The following is a 22,034-nucleotide window of genomic DNA, read 5'->3' on the forward strand; positions in this document are numbered from 1 at the left end:
GCAATTTTCCTACGGACAAAATTGCGATTGTTAACTCATGATTTCTGTTCTGTCTGTGCGCACCAATCTTGCACTTCTATCTCCTCCTCAACCAGACCACCTAGAGACTTCGGGTTTTCGGCATTATGTTAAGGAAGGTCTAATCTCGGGAACGCACAAAAAAAAAAAAAAAAAACATAAAAAGATTTACTATCTCTTAGTGTTGTGATCCCATGACGTCAGAAAATTGCGCTAAAACACTCACTGAGTTTTTATTACTTGTTTTCTTTATAGTCACTTTTTATTGTATTTTTTTCCACAATGATTTGTTTTAATTATAAATAAGACATGAAGAGAAGAAATGTAACAGTTATAAACATCCCCTTTGAACTTTTGGGTGCAAATAAAACTATGTAGCAATAAAAGTGATACAAATTACATCATACCAATTTAACTAAAAGTGCACCATATAGTCTGATTTATCTCAAAGTGCAGTGCAGTTGTGTACTCTCACCCATTTCCCCTCTTCTTTTAGTAGAGACTGTTCTCTCAGTAGAGGCTCTTCTCCATGTGTGGGCTGTTGCTGCTGTGGATGTTCCTCTGCTATCTGGCTGCCCTTATCCTCCCCCTGTGTGGAATATTGCTGCTGATAGCTGTTCCTCTGCTGCTGACTGATTGTCCTCATCCTGTAGAGGCTGGAGAAGCTCCTCTAGGTCTCTAGCACTGCTTCTAAAGAGCTTGTGCTTGGGGACCTTGAACAGAGCTGCTAAGAACGTAAGAAGAGGCGCTGGCATCATTGTTGTCTCCCATGATAGTCAGTACTGTCACAGAAGCTGTCTTGCAGACCAAAATCAACGTCCAGGAGCACTTCTCTCAACTTGGTGCTTGCCTCTCTCATTATGTCCTGATTCTTCAGCTTGATGGCCAAGTCAGTAGCATTAATGTCAGATGAGAAAAAAATGTCAGATTCATTGATCCTACTGTTGGGAGCGAATGTGACCAATTCTCTGTAGTGATTAAGGAACAGCTGTTTCATATCACGGGTCTGGAAGGTACTTGTAAGCACCTTGCCTTCTTCCAACAGGCTCAATGCAAACTCCACAATATCACTCACAGTGCAACATTCTCCCTTCACCAAAAGCTTGTCAATATATGAAAGAGCATGAGCACTTGCTTGATGTTGGTAATGGCCGGTTTCTCTAGTACTTTAGCTTTGATGCCACGTTCATATTTTTGCATGTAGTTCTGGCGACAGAGATTGTAGCAAAATAAATCAGCTGATATGACTGATTTAATAGAGCTATCTTCATCGTCCTTCAGTCGATCTGCAATTCGTGTGAAAACTACATCTTGCTTATGCTTTGCTATGCTTAGATGGTTGAATAGTTATAATTTTCTCTCTAATATTATCAATCTTGTTCTTTGGAAAATGCAGAAGTAGTAGCTTTATTTCTTGTTAATTTAGCCACTGTGTCAAATAAATACCTTGGGTTGTGCTTGTTTTCTTCTTAGAGAGTCGAAAAATAAGCAAATCTAGCGGTTTTTAAGCCTTTTCTGTTGTGCTCTCTTTCCATGAAATTCGAAAAACATCTAGTTTAGTTTTCTTCCAGTTGCGCTACATTTTTCTGGCTGCTCTCTTAAGGGCCCGAGTGTGCTCGTTGTACCACGGCGTTGGACTATTTTCTTTAATCTTCTTTAAGCGCAACATAGCAACTGTATCTAAAGTGCTGGAAAAGAGAGAGTCAAAAGTTTCTGTCGCAATATCGAGTTCTTCTAAGCTATCTGGGATGCTGAGATGATGAAACTGATCAGGAAGATTATTAATAAAGCAATCTTTAGTGGCAGAAGTGATAGGTCTCACATATTTGTAACACGGAGTCGGCTTTGCAGCCTTGGCTAAATGAAGTTTACATGAGACTAGATAATGATCTGAGATGTCATCGCTCTGCTGCAGAATTTCAACGGCATTAACATTGATTCCATGTGACAGTATTAGATTTAAAGTATGATTTTGACAATGAGTGGGTCCTGACACGTGTTGTCTAACTCCAATAGAGTTCAGAATGTCTTTAAATGCCAATCCCAATGCGTCTTTTTCGTTATCTACATGTAAATTAAAATCAACAAAAATTAGGACTTTATCTGCAGCCAGTACTAACTCTGATAAAAAATCAGCAAATTCTTTGATAAAGTCTGTATGGTGCCCTGGTGGCCTGTATAAAGTAGTCAAGCGTGATTTATCATTTACACTAGATAGTGTTACATTAAGCACCTAAGTCTACACCTTCACCTACATTAAGCACCTAAGTCTTCTCAGAGACTTCTCAGTAATTCTGCAGATATTACTATAGATTACAGCAACACCTCCCCCTTTTCATTTCAGACGTGGCTCATTTTTATAACAGTAATCTTGGAGTGTGGACTCATTTAAAGTAATGTAATCGTCTGGTTTTAGCCAGGTTTCTGTCAAACACAGCATGTCAAGGTTATAGTCTGTAATCATATAATTAACAATAAGTGCTTTTCAAGTCGTCTCCATACCGGCGTGATGACTCTGTCTTCCAACCAGATGAACTGGATAATATTCTGCTTGTTCCAATCCAATCTGATTTCTGACCTGTAATGCTGCCTGAATCATAAGCATACACTGTTTGCGCTTTGGCCTGAGACTGAGCCTGGGTTCTCCCAAGGTTTTTTCTCCATTCTGCCACTGATGGAGTTTTGGTTCCTAGCCACTGTTGCCTTGGCTTTTGGCTTGCTTAGTTGGGGACATTTAATATTTAACAATATTATTGATCTGCCTTACTTAAAGTCCGCGTGAACCGGAAACGACTTTTCTTCAGTGTTGTGACGTGTGTGTGAAACGGAATATTGAACAGAGGGCAGGGTTTTACTCTAGCGCTCCTCCTCTCCATCTCTCGCTCATAGCAGACTGACGGTTTGAGGGGAGTGGTTAAGCGTTTCCCAACCCAAGCGTCAAACCTACATCATCAGAGAAGGGACGCCATTCCAGACCGGAAGTAACATTTCAGACTTTGATTAAAGATTACGACGGCAAACAATTTTTTTCTGTGTATTAACTTGCACGGATTAATTGTTCACCACAAGACTAGTAATATGCGCTAACAAAGTAAATAGGGTCAATTTTGATTTCAGTTGGACTTTAAGGTGGACGATGACGCAATTTTCTTCTAGAAACAAACTTTGTTGTATTATTTTAATGTTATCACTGTGAAGCTGCTTTGATACAATCTGTATTGTAAAAAAACGCTATATAAATAAAGGTTACTTGACTTGACTTTTGAAGTAAGGGATCGAATAGTCAGCAATCCGAGCTTTATCATTTGTTCATCTGCATTATATCTATTTTTTATTTGTTGAACATCGATAAAATTTTTACCCTTAAATGGGTTTGGGAGTTTTTTGTATTTCCTAATTTGGGGAACAGACACAGTCTCTATATGATGATATCTAGGTGAAAGAGGCTCTATGTGATGAGATTTATCTGACCTTGGTGATGCGAGGCCGCTAGCAGACGGTCGGTTTAGCCAGTCTGTCTGCTTCCTGACCTGAGCCCCAGATTGTCACGTTTGAGCTCTAAGACTATGAGCCATATTACTAGAGAAGAGCAGCACCATCCCAGGAGGGATGAATACCATCTCTTTTCAACAAGTCAGGTCTGCCCCAAAAACTTTGTCTATGAACCCTATATTATTCTGTGGACACCACTTAATCCGGCCAGCCATTGAGTGAGGGCAGTCTACTAAGTATCTCATCACAATGGCGTAGAGGAAGGGGGCCAGAGCAAATTACAGTGCCTGACATCGTACTTGCGAGTTCACATACCTCTTTAACGTTACTTTTAGTGATCATTTGTGCTGATGTGAATAATAATCTTAGAGAATTTACAATTAGCATTAGCCAGCACTTTTAAATTTGCTTTGATGTCAGGCGCGCTGGCTCCCGGCAAACATGTGACTATGGTACTAATCTTCTCCGTCAGCCTGACTATCTCCCTGCATTTATCACATGTGTAGTCCTCACCTCTGACAGAGAAGGCTTTAATATACATGTGACACGAAGTGCAAGTGACAATAACAGGAGAAGACTCACCACAGTTGTTTGATAGACTTGTAAATGGCGCGCATGAGACGGCAAGCACGGATGGCAGGTTAGCAGGCTAGTGAGATGCTAGCGTGTTGTGATAACGATTTAGATAAAAGAGAGCAATGTCAGATTAATGTAATAGGCAATATTAGACAATATCTAATATATGTTGATGAGTAAGTTATATTAAGCAATATAAACAACAAGGAATTATATAAATAGAGATAGTAAATAGAGATTCAAAGCAGAAAGCTATACGGAGCATACAGACGCAAACCAGCAGCAAGGCAGGATTACAGGTGATCCATACAGTATTATTCAGAAGTACTCACACTACTACAAAGTATCTTAACAGCCTTCTCTGTACTTCACTGTATGCATAAATAAAGGGCAGACACGCGTACATAATACAAACTTGAATCACCCTGCTTTCACCATGCTTTCACCAGTTTTCAATTTGTTCATTACCAGGGGTTCAAATGTTAACCTGAATATGAACTTTCCATGGAGCACCTTTACACTCAGTTTTTCGTTTTTGGACTAAATGTGTTACTCTGTGCATAGGTTTGTGTTTGTGTGTATTTCAGACCAGCACACAGGCGTCTGTTATGCGTCAGTAGTGAATGGAAGCTGTGCTCAGGAAATCAGTGGACGCTTCAGTAAAATCCAGTGCTGTTGTGACCGTGGCCAGTGCTGGAGTCAAAGAACGGCTCCTCAAACGTGTCCTGTGCCAGGGTCAGGTGACTAATACACACCTTCATATAGGCTCATACTGTATCATACTTATTTTGCTATTCAGTTTTGTTATTTATTATTTTATAAATTGCTATTTACACTGAACAAAATTATAAATGCAACACTTTTGTTTTTGCCCCCATTTTTCATAAGCTGAACTCAAAGATCTAAGAATTTTTCTATGTACACAAAACGCATATTTCTCTCAAATATTGTTCACAAATCTGTCTAAATCTGTGTTAGTGAGCACTTCTCCTTTGTCGAGATAATCCATCCACCTCACAGTTGTGGCATATCAAGATGCTGATTAGACAGCATGATTATTGCACAGGTGTGCCTTAGGCTGGCCACAATAAAAGGCCACTCTAAAATGTGCAGTTTTATCACACAGCACATTGCCACAGATGTCGCAAGTTTTGAGGGAGCGTGCAATTGGCATGCTGACTGCAGGAATGTCCACCAGAGCTGTTGCCCGTGAATTGAATGTTCATTTCTCTACCATAAGCCGTCTCCAAAGGCGTCTCAGAGAATTTGGCAGTACATCCAACCAGCCTCACAACCGCAGACCACGTGTAACCACACCAGCCCAGGACCTCCACATCCAGCGTCTTCACCTCCAAGATCGTCTGAGACCAGCCACCCGGACAGATGCTGCAACAATCGGTTTGCATAACCAAAGAATTTCTGCACAAAACTGTCAGAAACCATCTCAGGGAAGCTCATCTGCATGCTCGTCGTCCTCATCGGGGTCTCGACCTGACTGCAGTTCGTCGTCGTAACCGACTTGAGTGGGCAAATGCTCACATTCAATGGCGTCTGGCACTTTGGAGAGGTGTTCTCTTCGCGGATGAATCCCGGTTTTCACTGTACATTGCAGATGGCAGACAGCGTGCATGGCGTTGTGTGGGTGAGCGGTTTGCTGATGTCAACGTTGTGGATCGAGTGGCGGAAGCTGAATTCCTGGAAGCTTTGGACTCTGTGGAAACTTTTAGAAAACACTTTAAGACACATCTTTTTAGACAAGCATTTAACTAGCAATATGGTTGTGTATGTTATGTGTGTTATTTTAATTTTGTGAAGCACTTTGTAACCGTTCTTGTCTGTGAAAGGTGCTATAGAAATAAAGTTTACTTACTTACATCCCAGTTCTTGCCTGCCCAGCATACTCACCGGACTTGTCACCCATTGAGCATGTTTGGGATGCTCTGGATCGGCATATACGACAGTGTGTTCCAGGTCCTGCCAATATCCAGCAACTTCGCACAGCCACTGAAGAGGAGTGGACCAACATTCCACAGGCCACAATCAACAACCTGATCAACTCTATGCGAAGGAGATGTGTTGCACCACGTGAGGCAAATGGTGGTCACACCAGATACTGACTGGTTATTGGACCAGTTTATAATTTTGTTCAGTGTATTTTGTTTTTAGTGTACATCTTTCTCATACCAGTTAACATTTAGTCTGTGTTTTTTTTTATATATATATTTTTTTATATATATAATTGAAATGGCAGGATGTGGAATAGCATTTTTTTATAGATAATGGATTTCAATGATTTAATGTTTTAATTAAAAGGATTGTTTTTTTTTTTCATTACATTTTTTTAGAAGCAATTTACAGATTAATCGATTAAGCCCTGTTTTTGCTCTGCCAACAAAAAATATTTAAATCTTCTGGAACAAAATTTATGTAGTCAGTTCCATTGGAGTGAATAGCTGAATTAAGGCTGCCACATGAACACAGATAAAGAAGGGTAATGTTCACTCAAGTGATGTTATCCGTCCGTAATGTTGGGTTTTATAGTCTGCTGTGTGTAACGATGAGTCGTCCTCTGATAACCTACCCAAGGGCAGGTTATTGAAAATAAATTAAAACAAAACAAACAGAACTAAATGAGGACATGACTTGTGTCAGGTTTGCACACACGAAGCAGACAAGATGGTAAGTTTGATATTTTAATAGCAGAATGGATCAGATACAGCGTGAAAGGTGAGTAAACAGGAAGTAGATAATCAGATGATGCTTAACTGAATGATAACCAAGTCTATCTCTCTCTTGCAGATGAAGATGATGACGTTTCTCTGAAGACGGAATGAAGACAGACTGAAGAAGATCGGGATCGACGGTGAGTATGCAGGTAGGTAATGTAGAGGGTCTGTGTGTCATGAATCAACGAGACCAGACGATGACTGAAGGTCTGAATATAAAGGGGTGAGATGACGAGGTACAGGTGATGATGATAATTACTCAGGGGAGAGTGAGTGCAGGTGCGCCAAAGAGGATCCTGGGGAATGTAGTGCAGAGAAGACAGACGGTGAAGGTGGTGAATGTGACATTACTCCCCCTCCCGCTAGGCGCGAACCGCGCCGTAGAAGGCAGAACACGGGAGGGGGGGTGGGCATCCTGGAGTATGTGACCGGAGGGTGGACAGGGAGACGACAGACAGGAGACTCCAGGATGGTATCTCCGACCACGGCGGAACAGGACGAGGAGGAGACCATGGCGGTGCAGGCTGAAGAGGTGACCATGGCGAAGCAGGCTGAGGAGGTGACCATGGCGAAGCAGGCTGAGGAGGTGGCCATGGCGAAGCAGGCTGAGGAGGTGACCATGGCGAAGCAGGCTGAGGAGGTGACCATGGCGAAGCAGGCTGAGGAGGTGACCATGGCGAAGCAGGCTGAGGAGGTGACCATGGCGAAGCAGGCTGAGGAGGTGGCCATGGCGAAGCAGGCTGAGGAGGTGGCCATGGCGAAGCAGGCTGAGGAGGTGACCATGGCGAAGCAGGCTGAGGAGGTGGCCATGGCGAAGCAGGCTGAGGAGGTGGCCATGGCGAAGCAGGCTGAGGAGGTGACCATGGCGAAGCAGGCTGAGGAGGTGGCCATGGCGAAGCAGGCTGAGGAGGTGGCCATGGCGAAGCAGGCTGAGGAGGTGACCATGGCGAAGCAGGCTGAGGAGGTGGCCATGGCAAAGCAGGCTGAGGAGGTGACCATGGCGAAGCAGGCTGGAAGCAGGCTGAGGAGGTGACCATGGCGAAGCAGGCTGAGGAGGTGGCCATGGCGAAGCAGGCTGAGGAGGTGGCCATGGCGAAGCAGGCTGAGGAGGTGACCATGGCGAAGCAGGCTGAGGAGGTGACCATGGCGAAGCAGGCTGAGGAGGTGACCATGGCGAAGCAGGCTGAGGAGGTGGCCATGGCGAAGCAGGCTGAGGAGGTGGCCATGGCGGTGAAGACCCTTCGGGCGGCCATGGGCCCTTGGGTGGCCACGGCGAGGACATATGGCCCCCCCCCAAAAAATTATTGGGGAGAGTGACGGCGTCAAACCCAGCCTTTGGGACAGGCTCTGGGACCGGGACATGAACAGTCTCTGGCTGGGCTGACGGGACGAGCGGAGAGGGCTCTGTGCTGGACGGGACCAGCGCAGGGGCTCTGTGACGGGACCAGCGGCGAAGGCTCTGTGCTGGACGGGACCAGCGGCGAAGGCTCTGGGCTGGACGGGACCAGCGGCGAAGGCTCTGTGACGGGACCAGCGGCGAAGGCTCTGGGCTGACGGGACGAGCGGAGAGGGCTCTGTGCTGGACGGGACCAGCGGCGAGGGCTCTGTGACGGGACCAGCGGCGAAGGCTCTGGGCTGGACGGGACCAGCGGCGAAGGCTCTGGGCTGGACGGGACCAGCGGTGAAGAGGGCTCTGAGCTGGACGGGACCAGCGATGAAGAGGGCGTTGAGCTGGACGGGACCAGCGATGAAGAGGGCGTTGAGCTGGACGGGACCAGCGATGAAGGGGGCTTTGAGCTGGGTGGAACCAGCGGCGAAGAGGGCTCTGAGCTGGACGGGACCAGCGGCGAAGAGGGCTCTGAGCTGGACGGAACCAGCGGTGAAGAGGGATCTGAGCTGGACGGGACCAGCGATGAAGAGGGCTTTGAGATGGGCGGAACCAGCGGCGAAGAGGGCTTTGAGCTGGACGGAACCAGCTGTGAAGAGGCCTCTGAGCTGGACAGGACCAGCGATGAAGAGGGCTTTGAGCTGGACGGAACCAGCGACGAAGAGGGCTCTGAGCTGGACGGAACCAGCGACGAAGAGGGCTCTGAGCTGGACGGAACCAGCTGTGAAGAGGGCTTTGAGCTGGACGGAACCAGCTGTGAAGAGGGCTTTGAGCTGGATGGAACCAGCGGCGAAGGGAGCTTCAAGCTCGGCGGGATAAAATAAAACAATAGTTCTGCAGGCATGACGCTGTCAGTCTCTAGCTCGGCGGGCATGACGCTCACTGTCACAGGCGCGGCGGGCATGACGCTCACAGTCTCAAGGGTGGCGGGCATACTGCCTTAGGCTCGGCAGATCTGGCGTCAAGTGCGGGCTCGGCTGGACTGGCGTGAAGTGCAGGCTCGGCTGGACTGTCGTGAAGTGCAGGCTCGGCTGGACTATGGATGAGGATGGATGGCGTGGCAAAAATGGCTGGAGACGGTGGCGTTCCGGACCCGAACTGGAATGCCGGCTCGGCAGGAACCAACCGGATGATGAACGGGGCTGCGTCGAATAGGGACAACAGGTTAGCTCTGGAATCCAAAAGATTCTGCATCTTTGGTCTGGTCTTCTGTCAGGTTTGCACACACGAAGCAGACAAGATGGTAAGTTTGATATTTTAATAGCAGAATGGATCGGATACAGCGTGAAAGGTGAGTAAACAGGAAGTAGATAATCAGATGAAGCTTAACTGAATGATAACCAAGTCTATCTCTCTCTTGCAGATGAAGATGATGACGTTTCTCTGAAGACGGAATGAAGACAGGCTGAAGAAGATCGGGATCGACGGTGAGTATGCAGGTAGGTAATGTAGAGGGTCTGTGTGTCATGAATCAACGAGACCAGACGATGACGATAATTACTCAGGGGAGAGTGAGTGCAGGTGCGCCAAAGAGGATCCTGGGGAATGTAGTGCAGAGAAGACAGACGGTGAAGGTGGTGAATGTGACAACTTGAGCAGGCACAAACATGACCTGACTTGAACGTAAGCCATGAAAACAGGACTCACTGACAGTGGGTTACATTAACAATATGTGACAAACTTAACATGACAAAGATAAGGGTTAAAATACAAGGTCATGGGGAATGCATGGCAAAACCCAACCAATGACCAGGCAGAACTAATTAAGCAAAATCCAATGAGAGGACAGAAATTATAACAAGCTTACAAGACTATGAACACATGACAGGAAATAACCAATGAACATGAACAAAACCTAAACTGACATGACATAACAGCTGCCCAAACAGAGCACTTAATCAAATGAACAAAAGCCAGAGTCCAGTCTTCAGTCTGGAGGGAGGAATGGGGTCCGTGGAGAAGTGACCAAGACCATGGAGTCTCTCTCTGTTCTGTTCCCTACAGATGAATACTTCAGCATCTGTCTGGTGGGCTCGGCTCTGAGTGGTTACAGTGAGCAGGATCCAGATACGAACCCTCAACACCCCAGCACCTTCAATCCTACCACTAATGACCAGATACTTCACCCACTCAATGACAATGGACACGTGACACCTCAGATTCAGCAGACTGGTAATCGATTTAAACCACAACAACCTGTTTTGGGTGAGCAAAATCTTATGACCAAGAATAAGCCTTTCAGGGAAATTAAAAAAAAAATCACGAGCAAAAATAAAATTAAAATAATAATAATAAATTAAATAAATAATTTAAGACGTTTGGTCAAAGATACAGTAAAAACCGTAATATTGTGAAATATTATTACAATGTAAAGTAACTGTTTTGTATTGTAATATATTGTAAATTGTAATTTATTGAATTTTCAGTATCATTACTCCAGTCTTCAGTGTCACATGATCCTTCAGAAATCATTCTAATATGATGATTTGATGCTAACTGGAAAACAGTTACTTTGAATTGTAATAATATTTCACAATATTACTGCTTTTACTGTATTTTCAAATTAGCTGCGTAGCCATGGTGAGCATAAGAGAACAAAAGTGAACTAAATCAGTAGTTTTGACCAGTTTAATTTAAAAAAATTGACCAGTAGATTTATATATTCTGTGCAAAAAATCAATCAGACAACAGTCTGTTGTCAAGCTGCTTATGAGGCCCTGATGAGTTTTATTTATTATTTATTGTTTTGCAGTTAGTGTAAACAGGTGTCAGCTGTTCCCTAATCTGTGTGTGAATGGCCGCTGTGTGCCCATGGGCTCTGACTACCACTGCGACTGTAACACCGGATACAGAGAGGACAGCAGAGGAGAGTGCTCAGGTCATTTCACCTCCACAACACAGGCTATGTCTACTAATCAACTGTTAGCATTGTCCTGAACTCAAATCAGACTGTAATTGTGTTCAGTTGCTCAGTCAGTACCAACAGAATGATGAATGGTCCAGAATCTGAACCGAAATCTCAAAGAGCCTCAAAGGCATATTAGAAAACATGTGCAACAATAAACTATCTAAACTAAAGCAATGACTTTGACTTACTGATGTGAGTGTTGTGTGTTTTCTGCTCAGATGTAGATGAGTGTGCGTTTGAACCCTGCACTAATGGAAACTGCATCAACACTCATGGCTCCTACTTCTGCAGATGCCACTCAGGCTTTCTCAGAGTTCCTGGAAAACAGGCCTGCATCGGTGAGAATAAACACGCAAATTCACAGGGCTTGGCTATATATATATATATATTGCTGGCACGCGAGGTGGCGGGTGCAGTAACAAGAACGCTAAACAGTGAACACTGCGTTCTCTAGCAGTCATCAGCCTGCACAACTCTCACTAGCTGGCCTCCGTTACACAGTTCTGAAAATGAACATATATACACAAGAGTAAATACAAACAAGAATTGTTTGTTAGTTGCCAACAGCACAGCAGCTCCAGGCAAACAATGACACTCAAACCCAGTGTTACTCATGTGTGGAGCGAATCAAAGCAACCTCCGTGTCTGTTTTCAGGCCTTCCCACTGAGGTCTCTCCAGCGCTGGAAAGCTTTTCTAATACTAACACAGTTAACAAGCACCTTAAACTCTTTCCTGATTATAACCCTTCATTTTCCAGTGATATTCTTCTGAGCTTTTCTCTTTTGTAATGTCTCTCAGCCATCTCGTTTTTCAAATATCACTTACCCCACCTTTAAGATGCGTTTTGGTCGATCGAATCACAAGTAGACAAGGGAAACACTTCTGTCCTGATTTCATAGAGGTGAGGGTCTATGAGCATGTAAATGTATGTTTTTTTTCTGATCTTTCGATCTAATGGACAAAATCTCTGCAATTTAACTGCTAGACCAGTCGAACACAGTGAGAGTGTTAGAAATCAGGAATGATGAGAGAACATTGTGCTTGGTTTGTTTTTCATCTTCAAACCAAACTTGGGTCTCCAGCCGCCAAAATTTAAATCCCATCTGGATAGTGCACTTCCCATAATGTTAACGCGTTAGGTCAGTAGATGGAGAGAAGACGGTCTTTAGTGGCTGTTTGAACACATTAGATCACATGAGCGTTTACACTATGAAAGCAATCCGGTCAAATGTGTTTTCAACTACCTCTGGAAGTGGTCAAGAGTGGACAAGCTCAAAGCGTTTTAGACCCCGTTTACACCTGTATTAGCGTCGTCCACTTGTGATCCGATCGACCAAAACACATCTTAATACCAGGTTTGAACAGGGCCTAAGAGCAAGTCCTCCAGAATTCCTAACACAACCCAATTTCAGCCTGGATATTTTTCGAGCGTGTGCACTACTTCTGAGGCTTTAAAGCAACACCAAAGCACTTTTCCTCTTCGGTCTCCCTACAGGTTGGAAGAGGAATTGTCCATTACCGCTGTCGTAAATAATTTAGCCTACCGTCGCACGCACGCTATTTGTTTATCCAGCACCGGCTTTGGAAATAATGATGTCCACAGAAAAGGTAGAGTATGTTGCATGATTTTATGAAAGTATGATGTATTACGACACCAGAAACGGCTATTTTTTATATAGGCTCCACCTATCGGCTTTACGCTTGCAGTAAAGCAAGTCAAATTTGTAGTTTCTTATGTCTCATTCGAACTACAGATCCGCTACCTGATCTGGCCAAGTTGCATAGTGCGGTTATAGCCGATAGAGGGTCGCAAAGCGAATGCAGAAGTGCCGTTCACCCTGTTACGAGTTGATGAACCACTGAAACCATTTTGGAAACATTATTTTAAGGTACAAAAGAATCTTTGGTGTTGCTTTAAAGAGATGTCTGTCACTGCAGTGATCACACTAGAGATGCTCCACCTCAGGCCTCTCAGATGTGAACCTCGCTGGCATTAGCTCTGCTCCCTATATAGTGAACGTCATAGAATCCACTACATGAGAAAAGAGTGAACAAAAATGAGTGAACAAATTGGAAAACTGATGTAAAGATTGAGTGCTGGGCTATGGAGCTGTCAAAAAACTTTTGTCACCCTACACAAGTTCAGTCAACGAAACTCTAATGAGTGCACTAGATAATTTTCCATGGTGGTTTTGATAATGGTTTTGGTCCTACAGGACCAAAATAAATAGTCTACTCTAGGTTTTGTATGTTTGGCTAGAATATGGTGAAGCTGTGTTGACTTCTGTGATGGTATTGTTTGTAGATATTGACGAGTGTCTTCAGAACGGGGTGCTGTGTAAGAACGGCCGCTGTCTGAACACAGAGGGCAGTTTTCAGTGCATCTGTAACGCAGGATTCAAGCTCACACCTGATGGGAAAAACTGCATAGGTAAGACACTGACCACCACCACAGTCAGCCTTTTTCAGTTCATAGCAGTTATATGTAATCATTTTTCCACGCACAAATGTTTTTACTATAATACAGCAATTCTGTCAGGACCACTATCATCAAATATGATTGATAATTAGCATTCAGTTTGGATTGGCGGTATGGTTCTGTTCTGGGCGAGAACTCCCTGTGCATCCGTGCAGCCTAGCGTGGATAAGAGCAGCAATAACCCCCGTTAGGGTAACAGAACAGAACCAACATGAATGTATTGCAGATATCAATAATTCAAGATTTTAAAGTATAACTTAATTCGAGAATTTATTCTGATTCAAGGGGAATCAGAATGCCAAATCCTGACTGACGAGAGGAGGAGCTGGGGAGGGAGGAGGGTAATTCGCTCCTGAGAAACGCGATGGCTGCTGATAATACTGAAGGAGCTTATATGTATACAGTGTATAATATATACAGTGATAGTCGTCGTATTCCTATAGGTAGACGTGGATCAGCTGAGAGTCACTGATGCGATCTAACGTGACCTGCCAGAACTGACGCTATGCTTGATTTACATTAGATTACCCAAGGCCAAATGAACACAACCTGAATAACATAACAGGATGGGTAGAAATAGAGGGTTATAATGTGGATTATCTGCATTACTCCCTACAGTAAGAATGCGATAAGAGTTTCCTGTTTCCTCAATCAGATCATGATGAATGTGCCGCCACAAACATGTGTCTCAATGGCATGTGCATCAATGAAGACGGCAGCTTTAAATGTGTGTGTAAACCTGGGTTCACCCTCAACTCCAGCGGCCGATACTGTACAGGTCAACTCCCTTTCACATTTCTAAAAATAACATTACTCTAAAAATGACATTTACTGAAATGAATCATTTGTTTTTCAGATTTAGTTTGTAGCGTGTGCTTACATTTGAATATTTGTGAGTAAAGTTGGGTTTCGTGTTAATGTGTGTGTGTCCCTCACAGATATCGATGAGTGCCAGACACCAGGTGTGTGTATGAATGGACGGTGTTTAAACACACAGGGCTCTTTCAGGTGTGAGTGTTTTGCAGGTCTTACTGTTGGAGTAAGTGGCCGCATATGTGTAGGTAAGAGCTAGCTAAACTTGCACACTTGCATGCACAATAATATATTTGTCTTGTTTATTAAAATGAATTACTGTCTTAAAACAAATGTTTTTGTGAAACATTTACTTTTTGGCAGCACAGTATTTATTCCTAATATCTCATGTTATTAAAATAGATATTTAACTAGATCTCGAGTTGTTGCCAGTTTGGTTAAGGGAAAGTATGTTTTTAAATGTACACAATCAGTTGATTTATATTTTTGCATTTATATTATATTATAATATATTTATTTGTGTTGTATTTTTTTGTTTTGTTTTTTGTATTATACCTCGGAAGGATTTTTTGCACAGATACTCTAGTTTAGCTGCATTTGTGGTCCGTGGGCTTTGGTTTTTGATGGTATGTCAGACTGTATGTCAGACTTTGATTCAGACTGTATTCCTCACATATTTGTGTTGCAGACACACACATGCGCAGCACCTGCTATGCAGCTGTGAGAAGAGGCTTGTGTGTTCGGGCCTTCCAGCGAGCCGTCACCAAGTCTCAGTGCTGCTGTGCCAACCCTGACTATGCCTTCGGGGAGCCGTGCCATCCCTGCCCTGGCAAACACTCAGGTAAACCTTACCCAGTTACACAGAGCATACTCATTACTGGACTCATTAACATGTTGTGTGTTATTTATTTAGATATTTTTGGAAGCAGCTTGCAGAACTGTATTTGCAGTTATTTTAACTAATTCTGCTAAATATAAATGATGTGTAACACTTTATGTGAAGTGGTCCTCTGGAAGGGGGTGTTACTCACGCAGAGGTCTGTTTTTGATACCTGTTTGGTACAGTATGGTTGTACAGGCCTGAAGAGATGTGTTGGGTATGTTGCAGACTTGCAGCTTGTTTCTTCATGTTTGTGGTATGAAGACATTGGTTAAAATGTTGTGCGAATGAGATATGAATGTCCAGGGTAGAACTCATTTTTGAAGTATAAGGTCTTCAAAGACTTGTGCGTGTGCTGGGCATATGGGAGCGAAGCACACTGCAGTTTACAGGGTTTCTAAACATGGTTCTTATTTTTTCCCTTCCGGCTGTTTATTTTCATGCTGTTTCTCTTAATGGGAGAGTTTTGGGAGGAGAACCCAACCAGAATTAGGAACATATGGAAATGAACCACCACTAAGACCAGCTCTGCTTAATTATTAAATTGTTCTGGTTTGTGTCTAACATGTATTTCATCAATGTCTCCCAAACATGTCTTTTTTACTTTAATTTTTAATAAAGATTATGATCTATGTTCCTGTCAATGGTCTTGTAGCTGCTTTTATTTTCCTGTAATAAATATGTGAGTTGTTTTGAGGAGGGAAGGGGGGGGGGGCACTTTTTTTTGCTAACTGGTTGTTAGATGCAGTTTATTCGAGCTAATGCATTCATAAGTGTTAGTCTGATTAAAGAAAATCTGTAAAGCATGTTATCTTTTCACACAGATATGAGGTATTGTTCACTGCTGTCATGTGTTCTCTTGCTGTTCTAGTTGAGTTTCAGGCTTTGTGTTCGAGTGGTGCTGGATTTTCTGCTGATGGCAAAGGTAATTCTGATGTCATGCTTAGTGTTTTATCCTGGAATTAACCACGTAACTTTTACATCGTTTTACATTCTGGACGAGTCGATTGTAGTTGCCGAAAGTCAGACAAACTAAACAAACAAAGGTCACACTTTACTTTACAGTGTCATTGTTACATGTAGTTACAATAGTAATAACAACAAAGTATGCATAATACTCAACCAAACCCTAATCTAACACTGTAGTAAGTACATGAAGTTACTTAATATTACTCAGTACTTAAATATATAATTACAGTGTAACAAAGACACCTTAAAATAAATTGTAACCCAAACTTAATAACATTTTGTGTTTCTTTGTGAGGCAGACATTAATGAGTGTGCTCTGGATCCTGATATCTGCCCTAATGGAGTGTGTGAGAATCTCAGAGGAAGTTTCCGCTGCGTCTGCAACAGCGGCTATGAAAGTGACCAGTCTGGCAGAAACTGTCTGGGTCAGTTAATATGCACAGATGAGTTTCTGACTACTCAACTCACACCTGTGGAGATAACATTCAGCAGTCACCGTTGAATTCATACAGTTTTTCCATTTTAAATATCAATTTAAGGATGTAAATTGACAACACTGTAGTTGTTTCCTGAAGGAATATTGCTATACAGTGTATAAAAAATAATAAGAGAAGCTATATGATGCAGAATTACAGTAGTCAAATGTTATGTGATGTGTGTGATGACCCAGCTCAGGGTTTGCCGTCTGTGTTTGCAGATATCGATGAATGTGTGGTGAACCGTCTCCTGTGTGATCACGGCCTGTGCCGTAATGTTCCCGGGAGCTACAGCTGCACCTGCCCGGCTGGATACTCCTTCAGACTCGACACCGAGACCTGCGAGGGTCAGTTACTCTAAGGCTCTTCTGTCGCTTCAGTTCTTTCATTTCAGTTCCCTATGTGTGTAGAAACATGCTGTAAATTCCAGAGGCAGGTGTTTACAGTATTAAACCCGAAATCAGACATGCCTTACGTGCCCTAACATGTCTGGTGAAGTAGATCAGTGGTACACTGTTTTTTTTTTTTTTTTCTGAAAGAAGTCTCTTCTGCTCACTAAGGCTGCATTTATTTGATAAAAAGTATACAGTAAAAACAGTAATATAGTGAAAAATTATTACAATTTTAAATACTGTTCTAATAACTTCTATTCTTCTACTTCTATATGTAATTCATTCCTGTGATCAAAGCTGATTTTTCAGCATCATTGCTCCAGTCTTCAGTGTCACATGATCCTTCAGAAATCATTCTGATATGATGAAACATTTCTGATTTATTATCAATGTTGAAACAGTTCTGCTGCTTCATATTTTTGTGGAAACATTGAAAAGAACAACATAAATTTGAAATATAATCTTTTTGTAACGTAGTCCTCTGAAGCAAGTTGTAGTGAACCCAAATGCAGTTTTATTGAACAAACTAAATACAAACTATAGGCTTGACTTGACATAACATAACATGACTTAAAATAAACATGAAACTCGCCACCAGAGGTTACACCAGGGAAACAATAAACATGATTGCAAGGTAATCACATGACAAGACAGTGACATGACTGTGACAAGTAACATGAAACAATAATCAAAACTAGGCATTACACTTTTGCAACATTAATACACATTTACTGTCACTTTTGATCAATGTAATGAATCCTTGTAAGTATTCATTAATTTATTTTTAAAAAACCTTAAAGGTGCATTGCGCAAGTCTCTGAGTTTTTGCAGAACTATGCCCCCTCTGGCGACAAGCGAAACTGCAACCAGAGGTGTGCATGCTCATGGACCACACGCATGTGTCTTTGTCTTACGTGGAGTTTGCGTTGGGGTTTGGAATGGACTACAAGCCGGTCTCTTTGAATCCATCTTCTACTTTTGTCGCTCGAGTTGTCTTCGCTGATACGGAGAATGGCGGCGAATACACAAACCTATGGCGTTATTTTTTAGTCAAAAGTCATGAGCGTGTAAGACATGCTCACGAGCACATTATGTTATTTCACACGCGCAAAAATGAACCTTCAGCTGGCATGATAAAAGTACTCGCGCACAAATTCAACAACCGAGAGGTGTACAAGTAGCTGCGAGCGAGCGCCTGGCATACTCTCATAGGTTAACTCTGCTTGTACAGTGGAATCCTGCTCGCGCGCAGCGGGCTTCTGCTCGCGGAGTGCTGTTTTGCTCGCGCAGTGGATTTCTGCTCGCTCAGCTGATTTCTGCTCGCTCGAGTCTACATGACTTTTGACAATTTGGGGAGATGGTCCTCAATGCAGAGCATAAAATCCGGGGGGAGGAGTCGGATAAAATCCAACTCCTCCCACCTTACATACCTAAACCTACCAATCTCCACCCCCTGATCCCTAAACCCACCCCTAAACCTACCCATCTCCACCCCTAAACCTACCAATCTCCACCCCTTATATAAGATCCGACTCCTCCCCTCGGATCTTGTGTACTGCATTGAGGTGCTACTGAATTTGGGGGCGGAAACCAAGGAGGGCACTGACCCTCTTATGATTGGTCACTTTCATCATGGAAAATCTTGGGAAATCCTGACCCCGCCCGAAGGTGTGTCAGAAGGTGGGCGGGGTTAGGATTTCCCAAGATTTTCCATGATGAAAGTGACCAATCATAAGAGGGTCAGTGCCCTCCTTGGTTTCCGCCCCCAAATTGTCAAAAGTCATGTAGACTCGAGCGAGCAGAAATCAGCTGAGCGAGCAGAAATCCACTGCGCGAGCAAAACAGCACTCCGCGAGCAGAAGCCCGCTGCGCGCGAGCAGGATTCCACTGTACAAGCAGAGTTAACCTATGAGAGTATGTCAGGCGCTCGCTCGCAGCTACTTGTACACCTCTCGGTTGTTGAATTTGTGCGCGAGTACTTTTATCATGCCAGCTGAAGGTTCATTTTTGCGCGTGTGAAATAACATAATGTGCTCGTGAGCATGTCTTACACGCTCATGACATTTGACTAAAAAATAACGCCATACAAACCTGCCAGACATAGCCAGGTGAGCGTGAATGCGCATGACGTCACGCCCAGTCTCAAATTCCGTCCTGAATCCCTCTTATTTATTTTACTGTACAGGATTATAGAGGCAATCGCAGTGATCAGAGAAGGGCTCATTCAGCCCATCAGGCAATTGTTTAAGCATGTATGGGTTAGAAAAACGGGTATTTTTAACATGAAATGTTGCGCAATGCACCTTTAACTCAAGCTTTTGAATGGTAGTGTATCACGGTTTTCACAAAAATATGAAGCAGCTCAACTGTTTTCAACATTGATAATAATCAGAAATGTTTCTTGATCATCAAATCATAATATTAGAATGATTTCTGAAGGATCATGTGACTCTGAAGACTGGAGTAATGATGCTGAAAATACAGCTTTGATCACAGGAATACATTACATCTTAACATATGTTCACATAGAAAACTTTCCTCACATCAGTCAGATAATTTAAAGAGGACCTATTATGCCCCTTTTTACAAGAATACCCTACACAGATCATGTATTATACCATGTTGTAAATGCCCATGAGTGGAAGGAAAAACACGCTTTTTTTGTGCATGTATCTTTAAATGCAAATGAGCTGCTGCTTCCCGCACCCTTTCCAGAAGAGGGCTGAGCCTGTACAGCTTGTGCCTCGCATACTCTGCCAAAAACTAAAACATCTGTTTGGGTCTGATTATCATCTCTATCATATCAGTCTAAACCTCTGATATATGGTTTTCTGAGTGCACACATCTGTGACGTGTAAATGATGACAAAAGATGCAAATGCGAAAACTCAGGTTTATTGAATGAACACATAGAAGGTGGGATGAGTGAAGACACAGGCCTAAGCACAGTGGTAGTGCAGGAGGCAGATGGGCAACCCGACAATCTGTGATGTGATGAGAGGAGACAGGATCCTCCGAAGACGGCAGGCAGACAAAAACTCAATACGAAATCCAACTGGAATCGGGAACACCAGACGAAGACCACACAGCACAGGGGAACAACCAAACAACGATCTGACAAACATGAGACGAAAGACAGGGCATTAAATAGGCTGGTGAGATGACATACAGCTGCCACTGATCACTGATAATCAGCGTAACGAGACAATTAACACACACACAAACACACAAGACAGCGCGAGAAAGAGTCAGTGAATTCATGAACCGTGACAACATCTGAATCACACGCACAGAAAGCTGGATGTCAGACGGAGCGTCCCGTGTGTGTTAAACTAAGCTCTCTTTCCGTCTTATTGCGCTTAAACGATCAAATACACACAAGAATATGTCAAAAACACACAAAGTTCACATAAACAGTCAGTTATGTCTGTGAACGTAAACAGCAAGTAAAGAAATCGCATGTGTATATTAGATCTGTGTATTAAAGCAGCGTAATATACAGTACTTACTGATATATATGCTGTTAATATGAATCAAAGAAAAACACCAAAAAACAAAATCACTCACTGCTCTTGATTGAATAACTTTAGTAGCTTTAATAAGAATACAACATTACGTGAATGCTGCTGTTAAATGCCCTGGTGAGGAGATTAACATGGCGGACTGTGTACAGCTCACTGAGGGGAGGAGCTATGCTAATATGGCAGATTCTGTACAGTCGTGTGCAATGTGACGTCACATTGGAGCACATTCCTGAACGGCTCTTTTTGAGACACTTGCTGCGTCCCAATTCAGAGGCCGATTGCGATGAAGGCTGTCCCAATTCGAAGGCTCCTCCAAATGCGTCCTCCGTTTCCCGTGAACGTTTTCTCGTTTGCCTACCCCAGAATTCAGTTGCGCCAGTGACGAGAGCATTTTCTTTTGAGAAATTGCCGAATTACACTAGTAAATGTACAACCCCAAATCAGAAAAAGTTGGGACACTGTACAAATTGTGAATAAAAACAGAATGCAATGATGTGGAAGTTTCAAATTTCAATATTTTATTCAAAATACAACATAGATGACATATCAAATGTTTAAACTGAGAAATTGTATCATTTTAAGGGAAAAATAAGTTGATTTTAAATTTCATGGCATCAACACATTTCAAAAAAGTTGGGACAAGGCCATGTTTCCCACTGTGTGGCATCCCCTCTTCTTTTTATAACAGTCTGCAAACGTCTGGGGACTGAGGAGACAAGTTGCTCAAGTTTAGGAATAGGAATGTTGTCCCATTCTTGTCTAACACAGGCTTCTAGTTGCTCAACTGTCTTAGGTCTTCTTTGTTGCATCTTCCTCTTTATGATGCACCAAATGTTTTCTATGGGTGAAAGATCTGGACTGCAGCCTGGCCATTTCAATACCCGGATCCTTCTTCTACGCAGCCATGATATTGTAATTGATGCAGTATATGGTCTGGCATTGTCATGTTGGAAAATGCAAGGTCTTCACTGAAAGAGATGACGTCTGGATGGGAGCATATGTTGTTCTAGAACTTGGATATACCTTTCAGCATTGATGGTGCCTTTCCAGATGTGTAAGCTGCCCATGCCACACGCACTCATGCAACCCCATACCATCAGAGATGCAGGCTTCTGAACTGAGCGCTGATAACAACTTGGGTTGTCCTTGTCCTCTTTAGTCTGGATGACATGGCGTCCCAGTTTTCCAAAAAGAACTTCAAATTTTGATTCGTCTGACCACAGAACAGTTTTCCACTTTGCCACAGTCCATTTTTAATGAGCCTTGGCCCAGAGAAAACGCCTGCGCTTCTGGATCCTGTTTAGATATGGCTTCTTTTTTGACCTATAGAGTTTTAGCCGTCATGTGTTCACCGACAATGTTTTCTGGAAGTATTCCTGAGCCCATGCTGTGAT

At 43.1% G+C, this 22,034-nt stretch overlaps 1 protein-coding gene across 1 annotated transcript in view; it reads left to right on the forward strand.

The window, feature by feature from the left end:
* The window catches only part of fbn2a (fibrillin 2a), a 147,186-nt gene that overhangs the window by 39,166 nt on the left and 85,986 nt on the right, over positions 1-22,034 (forward strand). The window contains exons 10-20 of the mRNA XM_079860862.1: positions 4,674-4,826; positions 10,204-10,371; positions 10,952-11,077; positions 11,326-11,445; positions 13,414-13,539; positions 14,243-14,365; positions 14,526-14,648; positions 15,089-15,241; positions 16,152-16,205; positions 16,549-16,674; positions 16,947-17,072. Of these exons, the coding sequence (XP_079716988.1) occupies positions 4,674-4,826; positions 10,204-10,371; positions 10,952-11,077; positions 11,326-11,445; positions 13,414-13,539; positions 14,243-14,365; positions 14,526-14,648; positions 15,089-15,241; positions 16,152-16,205; positions 16,549-16,674; positions 16,947-17,072 (1,398 nt within the window). The remainder of the gene's footprint in view (positions 1-4,673; positions 4,827-10,203; positions 10,372-10,951; positions 11,078-11,325; positions 11,446-13,413; positions 13,540-14,242; positions 14,366-14,525; positions 14,649-15,088; positions 15,242-16,151; positions 16,206-16,548; positions 16,675-16,946; positions 17,073-22,034) is intronic.

Source organism: Squalius cephalus, assembly GCF_949319135.1.
Source record: "Squalius cephalus genome assembly, chromosome: 24".
Lineage (NCBI taxonomy): Eukaryota > Metazoa > Chordata > Actinopteri > Cypriniformes > Leuciscidae > Squalius > Squalius cephalus.